The 12,495-nt window shown below is 37.3% G+C and overlaps 1 protein-coding gene across 1 annotated transcript in view; it reads right to left on the reverse strand.

The window, feature by feature from the left end:
• Positions 1-12,495, reverse strand: part of PCSK2 (proprotein convertase subtilisin/kexin type 2) — a 331,306-nt gene that overhangs the window by 261,016 nt on the left and 57,795 nt on the right. Inside the window, exon 2 of the mRNA XM_001382075.4 lies at positions 9,901-10,005. Within this exon, the coding sequence (XP_001382112.1) occupies positions 9,901-10,005 (105 nt within the window). The remainder of the gene's footprint in view (positions 1-9,900; positions 10,006-12,495) is intronic.

Below are 12,495 nucleotides of genomic sequence, written 5' to 3' on the forward strand. Positions count from 1 at the left end.
ACAGAACTCTGAATTATGGAGATCGGCATCTCTCAGTGACTGTTGGCAATTCCTTCAGATCCTTTTTGTTGTTGATATCCTCTTCCATGTTGAAATTACTTTGTATTCTATCTTTTTCACCCCCCCTCACTCTCTCTCTTCTTCCTTTTCTTTCTCTTTCTGTCTCTCTCTTTCTGTCTGTCCCCTTATGTCTTTCTCCCTATAAATAGTTATATCTGCATTAATAGGAAGGAATTTCAACACTGAATACATTTGGCACACCAGTAAAATCACAAATATGGACAAAAATAGAGTCTCAACTTTAACTTCTGTCCTTGAGTTTTCAGAGAAAACCTTTTAAAGGAATGGAATTGTCTACTTTCCATTTAGGAGGAGTAGCACAGGTAAATGAGGAACATCTTCCTCAGCTATCACTTATCTGAAAGAACCCAGGGAGAGGGAGGGCTAGTTCTGTGCATCCAGTTTAAAAATGCACAGGTGGGCAAGTCATTGAACATGGCAAATTGAGAGCACTCTTTGTATAAGCTTCATTCTCTTTTCCTAATTTATTTTAATTTTATCATCAGCCTTTGTTGACTCTTGCTTCATCTGCTGATTCTGCCTCTTCCCTCAAACTCTTCTGATGATAGCCTTTTGTTAGCCTAGCATACCACTTTCTATCTTGGCCCCTCTTTGAGGACTTTGTACTTCTAGAACTGGTAACTGATTTTTACCACTCCAGGACAAAGAATTAATCCCATCCATCGACACAGTCATGCGCCCATGTATCCATCCATCCTTTCTTCCCTCCTTCCATCCATTAATCAAGCATTTTGTTGGTGGGAGTTTTTTGAAATTGGGTCTATTTACTTTTCCTAGGCTAGAAGTATAACAGTCACTCACAGGTCTGATTTCATTATTGACTGGCGTGGAAACTTTGACCTGCTCTATCTATCTCCTAGACCAGTGTGCCTGTCCTTATGCAGTGTAGTGGTTTCTCCCTACACTCACCCTCTCCCAGGTAGTGGGCATCATATTAGACCTGGTCTTGGGGGAGGACTATTTGGCTTTAACCCTACTCAGCTGAGAACTCTTGACCTCAAGTGACGATCCACCAGCCTCAGTTTTCCTAGCAGGAGGGATTTATAGCCTTGTACCAATACCTGGCCCATCCAGCATCTGTTAAATGATGTGCTGGGTACTGTGTTATGAACTGGAACATGTAACAACAAAAACAAAAAGTTCTTTCCCTTAAAAGCTTATATTTTATTTGGGTGGGGGACAAGGAGAAGAGGGAGAACAAAATTGTCCTGGAAAAGTAAAAGCAAAAATATATCCAAAGTGGATATAAATGAGATATTATGGGGGGAAGGGCATTAGCAATTTTTTGGGTGGGGGTCAGGATGGACTTCCTGTAGAAGTTGGCACTAGAGTTGAACTTTGAAAGAGCTTAGGAATCTGTAAATTAAATATGTGCATTCTAGAGGGTAGCTGGGTAGCTCAGTGGATTGAGAGCCAGACCTAGAGACGAGAGGTCCTAGGTTCAAATGTGGCCTCAGACACTTCCCAACTGTGTGACCCTGGGCAAGTCACTTAACCCCCATTGCCTAGCCCTTACCACTCTTCAGCCTTGGAACCAACACACAGTATTGATTCCAAGATGAAAGGTAAGAGTTAAAAAAAAATAAAGTTAAAAAAAGTGTGCATTCTAGATATGGGGGGAGCTTGTGCAGAAAGATGGATAAATAGATAAATAGCAGTCAGACCAATATGGTTTGCATTCAATATATGTGGAGATGCATATTTTGCAATAAACCTGTAAAGGCAGGTTTAATTCAGATTGTTAAGATTTATCCAATCTAAAAAGAAGAATCTATATCTTATGGTAAGATTGAACCATTGAACACTTGAGGCAAGGAGACCAACTGATTATTGTTGCTCCTCTGACTCTCTATCACCCCATTTGGAGTTTTATTGGCAAAGTCACTGGAGTGGTAAGACATTTACTTCACTAGCTCATTTTTCAGAGGAACTGAGGCCAACAGGGTTAAGTGATGGGCCCAAGGGTCATAGAGCTAGTCAATGTCTAAGGCTGGATTCGAAATCTTGTCTTCCTGACTCCTGGTCCTGTACTCTAGTCACCCTACCACCTAACTGTCTGATACTCTTAATAGAAGCAAAATTTTGGGAAGGGGAAAGTTTGGGGGGAGAGATAATGGGTTGGAGATGTCCATATTCAATTGGTAATTTAGGATTGTAGTTCAGGAGAAAGGCTAGGAACTTGCTGCTGAGACCTGTTGTGGTTCAAGCTTCCATCTTATCCAAACCACCTTTTCTTATGGGAGACAGTGATATGCCACACTGGATTTGGATTTTTTCTTTTTTTTTTTTTGACACTTATTATAATAGTTGGCATGTAGTAGGCACTTAACAAATGCTAGTTGAATGGCTGTTTGCCATCTATTATATATCTCAAAAAGGCATGAAAATACAATAAAAGATTAATCGTTAATAACCTTTGCAATAAAATTTTCATTAAAATATAAATATTATTATGACTATATAATTAATAATAAATTTAGCATCTTTCACTTTCACAAAAAACAAAACAGAATTAGTCTTTTGTTTCCCTATCAGCCATAGGAAGCCATTAGGAAGACAAATTAGAGACTGTTTATAAATTCCTTGATGCAATCGATTACAACTGAGAAGATATTATGCTAGAGTTCTAACAAGAATGATGATAAAATGAGCTTGTCTGAAGTAAAAGCTTCATGGATATAAATTTCTCAAGAACAGATAGGATGTCTATGCAGTTCCTTATTGCATGATATCAGGGCAGGCAGGCACTTTAGACTTTCTACTGGTGTTAAAGACCAAGAGGGATTTCCTTTTTACCCATCCCAGAAGAAAAATCCCAGAATCTAAGGGTTGGAAGGGAACTCAGAGACTGTGGAGTCTGCAATCCAATCTGTACCCAAACAAGAATCCCATTTATGTAATATTCAAAAGTGGTTTTGCAGTAGTCATCCATACTCACTATTTGATGATTGATTAAATCACCCAACTTTCCAGGCCTCAATCATCTAAAGTCTAAGGACAATTTGATTTGAATATAATCAGATGACCTATCATCATCAATTTTAAAACTCACACACACAAAATATCCAGACAGGGAAGGATGCTTTGAAGTAAATTATCAAGGCTTTAGAAGTGATCTGCTTGTGAACTGCCTTGTCATTTGGGGCATGATAGCATTTTACTTAACTTTTGGAAGAGGCTGTGATGAATTTCTTTCCTTTGATTGCTGTGAACCACTGTTTCCTGTGCTTTTCATGAAGATATTATGTGTGAATTGTGAATAAATTGTTATAATGGTCCCTTGGGTTCTTTCAGATTATATCCCTTATGTCATTTCCACTTAATCTCTTCTGAGTGGAGGATGTAGAGAAGAGTACAGGTTGTTCAAATAGTCACGTCTAAATTATTCCACTTGAACTAGAATTCACTGCTTTATTACTTTAACCCAAGAAAAGTATCTAAAGCAACTGCAAATAATCCTCAGCTGTTTTCAGCCTTCTAGGCTTCTGTCTCAAGATTAAAGTCATCTTTAGAAACTAGATCAATTATTATGTTGTTAATTGTCATGAAAGAAAGAAGTGGGAGGTGTGTGTGTGTGTGTGTGTGTATGTGTGTGTTTAGCCAACAAGCTACATTGACAGTGACATCATAATTTAGAGGAACAAGAAAGAATACACCTTTCAAATCTTGGAATAGAAGAGTTCATGATCAAGCAAGGGATAGAGAAGATCTCAGAAAACAAAATGGGCATTTTTGATTATGTAAAATTAAAAAATGTTTTGTACAATTGAAACCAATGCAGTTAAAATATGAAGGGAAACAGATAAATGGAAAAAGTATTTTATTAAATATAATTTAATAAAAAGAGATCATTGATAACTTTGGAGAGAGAGAGAAAATTAAGAGATTATTTATGGTTAACCCTAGATTTGGTTATTACATATTTTACATTTTATCATATATAATTGATTACTTTTATTTGATAATTACTTCTGGGTAAACTCAGATTTGTTTATTAGAGATATGGATTTCATTTGTATGAGACAAGGACTACTTACATTAAGCTAGAGATAATTACAGTTCATAAAATCACAAGGAAACAAAAATAAAACGCTGGGATATAATGAGAAAGGGAAAGTAAGATATATTCTTTGGTCTAAAAGTGCTAAAGATGCTTTAAAATTTTTTGAATTGCAATGGTTTTTAAAGAGAGATTTGGATGGATAATTATTATGGTGTAGAAAGAAAATTGCTTAAAAAAGAAATAAACTCTAGTTTTTGAGTCAAATTCAACTTGACAAATTGAATTCTTTTTTGTTTTAAAGAAAAAAAGACACTACAGTTCCATCAGTTTATAAGTAACTTATGAGTTCAAGACCTGTTTTGATTTAGATCTAGGTACATTCCATACATCTCAATATAACAATGTTTTCGCAGTTGTATGAGTATTACTTGAAGTGAAGAAGGAAATAGCTATTATCTTTAAACAATCTACTTTTCCTTCCATTGTCAAGTACTTACATCTTTTATAGGGTTTTAATATGGATATTGTCATCCACTATCAATTTTGCCTTTAAGGCTCATTAATGGTGCTATAGGCAAAGCTGAACAAATGCTATTGAATCTGTTTCTAGAGTGGGGTATCCATTCTTGCTGCTGCTTGGTGAGGCAGGTCTTTATTCAGCTTCCTTTTTCCATACACTGATCCCAGTTTACATGCTATTTTACCATATAAAATGAGAATTTCAATGACTAGATCTCTAAATACTTCATCTGCACTGAGCCAGTCTTGCAAGAAATTAACCTTTGCTTCAATGGCATGATCATCAAGACAGAAAATAATCAGGAAGTTTGTTTCAGGAGGCAATTAGGTTCTTTGGATTCTAGAAACTACAGTATGGATCAATTCAATTTATTCAACAAATATATAGTGCTTACTATGTCCAAGGTACATTCTATCTATCATGGGGTTCCTCTCTTTTTTCCTTCTACACTTTCGTGGTGATTTCTTTAAGCTTTCCACGAGTTAATGATCATCTCTATGCTTCCAAACATGTGAATTTCTCCCTCATTTCTCTTTTGAACTCTAGCCTGCTAAACTTCCCTACCAGGATGGTACATAGGCATCTAAAATTCAGTATAGCCAAAATGGAACTAATAAGCCTTTCCAAATTCCAAAACCATCCCACTTCTTAACTTTTCTCTTTCAGTTGAAGATATCACCATCTTTCTAATTATGTACATTTGCAACCTAGGCATCATCCTTAAATCTTACTTTCCATCCACTTTCTCTCATCTAAGTAGTTGTTAAGTGTTAATGATTCATCTTACATGACATTTAACATATCTGTGACCTTCTCACATAGCCACCACTTGGATCAAGCTTTCTAACCTCTCACCTATACTATAATCATCCCCTAATTGGTCTCCCTGATTCCAGCATGTCCCTTCTCCAAACCATCCTCCACATATGGCTACTGCCTCTAGGATTTCTCTTCTCCAAATCATCCTCCACGTAGTGATCAAGTTGATATTTCTAAAACACAGGTTTGGGCAGGTCATTGTCCATCTGTTGTGCTTATTTAATATTTTTTATTGATTAACCCCAATAAATGACCAATTATATATTATAATCTGCTCAATGGGTATACTCTATCAATTTAAAATTTCCAGTGTTAATCATTAGGCCAAATTCTCCTGAGTTGACCAGGAGCTTCCTTTAGGAGGTTCTGCAATGTGCTAGGGATTGATGGTAGTCAACACAATGCCATTTGCAAATGAGAGCATTTGGCAGACCACATACTCTGTAGGAATTCACTTTTCATTTTGAATATGCTTAAGACATCTTCTAGGACAAGGCCCAAACTCTATTGGCCCACTCTAAGCCTCTGGGTTTCTGATTCTGATCACTGTTTCTTTTCCTACTAAGACGCTCCCACTATTCATGCCATTTTCACCTTCCCCACACTATCTCTAAGTTTCCTGAATCCAGATCCATTGCTCTACTTGTAACACCATTTTATATCTCAACAAGCTAAGATGACATTCATTTCTATTGACCTTGTTACAAAAAGCATCTCTTCTTTTTTTCACATCTAATTCTTTTTAGCAGTGACCAGGCACAAATAAGCATTTAGTTTGGGTTTTGCACTATGACTGTGAATGATAGCTTGCATCTTGGAGTTTAGTTTAGTTCTGCATTGCATTATTAACCATATGCATTTTAATAAAACACTCTGCCTTCATCATCCTTGTATTCTAAAGTAATTGAAAATAAATTCTTCTCAATTTTTAAAACTCGTGAATATTTTTTCTTTTTTTTCCTTCATCAGAATTATGTTTTTAGAAAATAAGTGCTGATGGCTGATAGCCTTTCCTTATCACTATCCCCAGTTAAATCCACCTCTAACTTTATAAGGGCAGCTAGGTGGCTCAGTGGTTGGAGCATGTGGCAGGGCATCATGCTAGCTATGTGACCCTAGGCAAGCCATTTAACTCAATTTGCCTCAGTTTCCTTATCTTTAAAAATGAACCGGAGAAAGACATGGCAAACCATGTCAGTATCATTGTTAAGAAATCCCAGGGGGAGTCACAAAGAATCAGATGTGACTGAAAAATGACTAAACAACAATAAAAAAACTTTAGAAGGCTTATATTTTCTTTAATTTCAGAACAGTGCACTCTAAGAGCCAGTGTTTCAGCCAGTACCTTTTAATGAATACTAGTATGAGGCAAACATAGTTTATTACTCCTTGGGGCCATAGACATTCTTTCAGATCCAAATAATGCCTTCTCCTATTTCTCTTTTCTCCCTCATTGCCAAACTGTAATTTTTTTTTGTGAATTTCCTCTATTGAAACTTTTCTCATAATATATTAGAAAATGAAATTGATTTCTGTGAACTGGCAGGAAGTACAGTATAAATGAAAAGAGGGAAAGAGGAGACAAATGGCTTGGGACAATTATAAGACCAAAAGATCCTATTTTTAGAACTAGAAAGGACTTTTCCTTTCCTTTCCTTTCCTTTCCTTTCCTTTCCTTTCCTTTCCTTTCCTTTCCTTTCCTTTGCTTTCCTTTCCTTTCCTTTCCTTTCCTTTCCTTTGCTTTCCTTTCCTTTCCTTTCCTTTCCTTTCCTTTCCTTTCCTTTCCTTTCCTTTCCTTTCCTTTCCTTTCCTTTCCTTTCCTTTCCTTTCCTTTCCTTTCCTTTCCTTTCCTTTCCTTTCCTTTCCTTTCCTTTCCTTTCCTTTCCTTTCTCCCATCTCTCTGTCCACATGGTTGCTAAAAATCAGTATTGGCTGGTGACAAAGACCTGACTGGTATGTCTGGTGCTGACACTGTTCTCATACTGTGAACACAGCTGTTCCATGGACCAGGCAATGCCAGTTTCGGAAAAAGATCCCTTAAGATGACTTGGCATCATCTGGCACAACAGACATCTTGGCTCTGACTTGAAATAAAAGCCTCAAAGATAAAACTGCTTTCCAGAGCAGAAAGACCTCTTGAGGGACTGTGAGCATTGGCTTCAATGTTCAAGGCATATTGCATGTGGCCTGCCAGTTGGTGATCTCCTGGGTAGTATGTTTCATCTGCACTCCTAATTAAAGCCCAAATTAAACCCAGTCACAACATTCACATAAAAAAAGCCCTGCAGGAAAGAGTTAGCATAGACCATCCGCTCAAAACAGAGGCCAGGATAAATCCTTAAATCCAAGGAGTAATCCTTTTTCTATCAATTTTGCTCTGTAATTTCCCGAGAACAAAGCTGGCTGTTCACAAGTGGTACCAAGTAGCTTACTCATAGGACTTTTATACCTTTATCTTCCTCTCTGTTCCCACCCCACCTCATATTTGATGACATGAATAGAAGAAATATATACTGCCATCAAACATGGCTAGACTATGAAATTATAAACTCTCTTGAGTGGGGAAATGGTAATTTGAATCAGAAAACTTTTTGTTCAAGAGCTGGGTTTCAAGGGCAGATGAATTTTTTTTTTCAGATGAAATCTTGATAGAGTGAGGAGTAGTATCTCAATAATATTTTTGAAATTTGTCCTTTTCTGGAATTTAGACTGCTAGCCTTGAAGCCAGAAAGCCCTGGTCTTCAGGACAATCACTGACTCATGTTGACCCTATGACCTTGGGCATGTAATTTAACCCCTAAGGGCTTTAGGTAACCCTCAGACTATATGGTGTTGCCTTGTATTGGTATAAGAGTTTCCTCACTTCAGGGTTCCCTATTATGTTCTATCTCTTGACTTAATATCTTTTCCCAGGCCATCCTTCATGCCTAAAATCTCCAGAGTTTAGCCCAGTGCCTAGCACACAGTAAACTCTTTTTTTTTTTTAAAACTCTTGCCTTCTTTCCCAGCAACAAATCTTAAGACAGAAGGGAAAGGGGGGTAGGCAAATAGGGTTAATTAAGTGCCATGCTCCAGGGTCACACAGTTCATGAGTAAACTCTTAATAAATGCTTGTACATTAATTGGCTGAAATTAAATTTCATTTGCTATTCCTATCTTATATTTTGGGGAGCAGGGATGAATTCAGTAGTCCGTAAGGCAAATAGAGAAGAACCTGTTCAGACATCTGTTTTAGTATCAATTCTAAGTCAGAAGAGTGGCAAGGGTAAACCTTACCTTCTGTTTTAGCATTACTTCTAAGACACAAGAGTAGTATAGGCTAGGCAATCATAGTTAAGTGACTTGCTCAAGGTCACTCATCTAGGAAGTATCTGAGGTCAGAGAACCTAGATCCTCCTGACTCTAGACCTGGTATTCTATCTACTGTGCTGCTTAATTGTCCCTTCTCCCTGTAACTGTTGAGCAATTAACTTATTGTCTAGTTTCAGTTTCCTCACTAATAATAGAGTGCTTGACCTTTCCAGGGGCATATGGAAATTAGTTAAAATAATCACCATTGGACAAGGGCAAACTCAAAGAACCAACATTTGCAGAAAGTTTTAGAGTAAGAAGGAAAAGAGATGATTGACTGAACAAAAGGAAAGCTCATTGAGATGCCATTTACAAAAGCTATGGTAGTACTTCAGTTCTCTGAGAAAGGAATGGAAAGGAGAAAGAGGGAGTAGTTGGAGAGATATGAGGCTAAAGCAACAAGGCAGAAAATGTCATAGGTTAAGATGTGGACGTGTGGTCCTAGGGAGATGAAGACCTACTGGTTTAGCTTCTTTCAGTCATGGCCTCTGATGCTCTGACCCAGAAGGTGGACCAATAGCAGCATTGGGGGCAGGGTTTAAGACAGGTTGGGACTTAAGAGTTGGTTCTGACTGGGTATATAGACCTTAACAACACCCAGTCATTCCAGTGGTTCTTATCCTAAGGTCCATGGGCACTTAAATAAAGGATTTTGATAATTATATTTCAATACAATTCTTTGTATTTTATTCCATGCATTTAAAAACATTCTGAGGAGTCTCTGCGATGTGTTGGATTGCCAAAGGGGTCCCAGGATTCCCCTATTACTATGAATGCTGTCTTGATCTAATACAACAGTTTGTCAATCTATCGAGAAGCTAAGATGGAGGACAGAGTCACCTATTCTCTGAAAATCATAAAGAGTTTGACCATTCCCCCCTACTCTCTCTAGGGTATGTAGAGTGTATGACTTACAGGATGAATCAGAGCCTGATTCTTTTGATGAATAGCAAAAGTTAACTGCTAGTAATGCCATCTAGTGTTTTAATCAGTATCGATTTGTTATGTTAGACTTCCTTTCAATGCTCATATTCTGAGGTACTTTCCCAACTTACTCTTATTCCACCCCCCTGCCACAATTTAATACAGAAGCAAGGCTCAATAGACACATAAAAGACAGGCTTACCCTGGGGTCCATTTCCAACTGCTGCTTATGGGGCAGACTACGCCTTCTCTTGGTCTTGGCAAGGCCATTGTGGTAAAAGTGGTACAAGTCTCCTGTGAAGGGGAGCTGGAGAGAAGGAACAAGCAAGGGCATGATTAACCTCTTTAAAAACCTAATGATAGCAAAATTAAAAGTTCTTGGAACCAGTCTGATATGGATATAGGTGGTCTGGGGAAACTAAAGCAGCAGTCTCTGAATTGCTTGGCTAAATGAGCATCTACCTCTTGTCCTTCTAAACCTGGGCTAAGGCCAATGTGCTCAATACCTTTCTTTTTTCACTTTCACTGTACTAATCCATTCATATACTCATTCTACCTCTCTGCTTTTGCTAATATTATCTTCTATGTCAGAAAAACAGAATAATAGAACCTGGGAATTGAAAGGGACTTTTCTGGCCATCTGGTCCAATCTATAAACAAAAGGAATTCCCATTCTAACATCCAACAAGATTTCATCCAGTCTTTTATGAAAAGCCCCAAGGATCAGAAACACATCACATTTTAGGGCAACCCATTCCACTTCTAAGTGGACAGCTTTAGTTTTTATGAAGTTTTTCTGAACCTCCAATCTAATTTTGCCTCTTTGCAATTTCTACCCATAACTTTTGTTTTCCCTCTTGTAGCACAAATAGAGAAAGTCTAATGCCTCCTCTATATTACAGCTCTTCAAATACATGAAGACAATTAAAATGTCCCTGCTGTGTCTTCTTTTCTCCAGCCTAAAATTTCCAGGTCCTTTAACTAATCCTCATGCAAGAGACTCAGGATTCTTTATCATCCTTATTACTGTCTCCTGGAGTGTTTGGATTTCCCAATGTCCTTCTTAAACCACAGTGCCCCAAATAGAACATAATACTTTATGGTCTTCTGAGAATAGTCTACAGAGGGGTTTTGTAGCCTTCAAATTAAATAATATTTGGTGCTATATAAATACTAGATATTAATATTCCTATTGTTGTCGTTCAATCATTTTCAGTTGTGTCCAACATCTATATGAGACTGGGGTCCCTTTAACTTGGAAAATATCTGAAAAATCACAAGAGTTGCCATATCCTTCCATGATTATCATTCATGCTTACATATGAGGATGTGTATGTGTCTAAAGAAGCTAAGTGCTGCTGTATTCTTGTTACATGTCTTTACTATGTTAGGGTGAGATAAGCCTTTAATTTGGGGTTTTCTTGGCAAAGATATAGTGCTTTGCCATCTTCTTCTCCAGCTCATCTGTATAATGGGGAAACTGAGGCAAACAGGGTTAAGTGACTTGCCCAGGGCCACATAGCTAGTAAGTGTCAAACTGGATTTTATTTCATGAAGATGAGTCTTTTAAATTATAGTAATCTATTGTGTCACCTCATTATCCTAGAAGTTGTCCCTCTTAGTTAAGTCCAAAATCATATTAGCTTTTTTGACTGCCACATTTTACTGCTTACTCATATAGAGCCTGTAGTTCACTAATTCTCCTTATACCTTTTCAGAATAACTGCTATCTAATCGTGCCTCTCCCATCTTATACTTAGGAAGCTGATTTTTTTATACACAAATGAAAGACTTTACATTTTTTCTTCTTCAATTTTATCTTATTAGATTTAGTCCAGTTCTCTAGAATGATAAGATCTTTTTTGTATTCTGACAATAATTGTTATGGGACCAATATATGCCAGGGTGTTCCTTTTCCTTTACAACATGGCTTAGGAAAAGGAGACAAAGCCAGGGCTTGATTGGCTTGGGTATGGGGCAAAGCTCAAGCTGTGGCTCTCCTGATGCAGCTTTCTTGTGGTTTTTGAGTATGTTCAAATGGCTTTCTCATCACATAAGAGTATAAAAGTTCCCATCTACATGAGATTGGGGTCCCTTTGACTTGGAAAGTGTCTGAAGATCAAGAGTGGCCATACCCTTCCATGTTGACCAGACATGTTTTTATATGAGGGTGTGTATGTATGTATTGAAGGTAAGTGCCACTATATCTTTGTTTTATATCTGTGCTATGTCAGGACTAGGTAAACCTCCTTCAATTAGCTGTTCTTTTTGTATTTCATCCTAACATTAAACTTGAAGAGAGCACCAGCATAAGGCTGGCCTCGAATAGTTATCCATTGTGTTAGCTATCCACCCCCCAACTTTGTGTTGTTTGTATAACTGATGAACATACTATCTATACTTTTATCCAAGTCATTGACAAAAATGTTAAACATTATAGGGTAAAGAAGAGATTGCTGGGAATGCCTTGGGAATCCTGCCATGTCGACACTAAACCATTAACTTTTAATCTAGTCATCCAACCAACTGTGGTTCCATTTGAATGTATTATTTTTGTATGGTTAATGCAGATCTCCCCATTTTTCCACAAGAACAATGTGAGATTCTTTATCAAAAGCGTTGCTAAAATCAATACAAATTATAAATTATATCTACGGCATTATTCTAATTTACTAGTTTAATAATCTTGTCAACAAAAGAAATGAGGTTAGTTTGGCATGACCCCTTCTAGATGAATTCATGCTGACTTTTTGAGATCAGTGCTTCCTTTCCTACATGTTCAATAACCATCTTTTAA

This window comes from Monodelphis domestica, chromosome 1, assembly GCF_027887165.1.
Source record: "Monodelphis domestica isolate mMonDom1 chromosome 1, mMonDom1.pri, whole genome shotgun sequence".
Classification (NCBI taxonomy): domain Eukaryota; kingdom Metazoa; phylum Chordata; class Mammalia; order Didelphimorphia; family Didelphidae; genus Monodelphis; species Monodelphis domestica.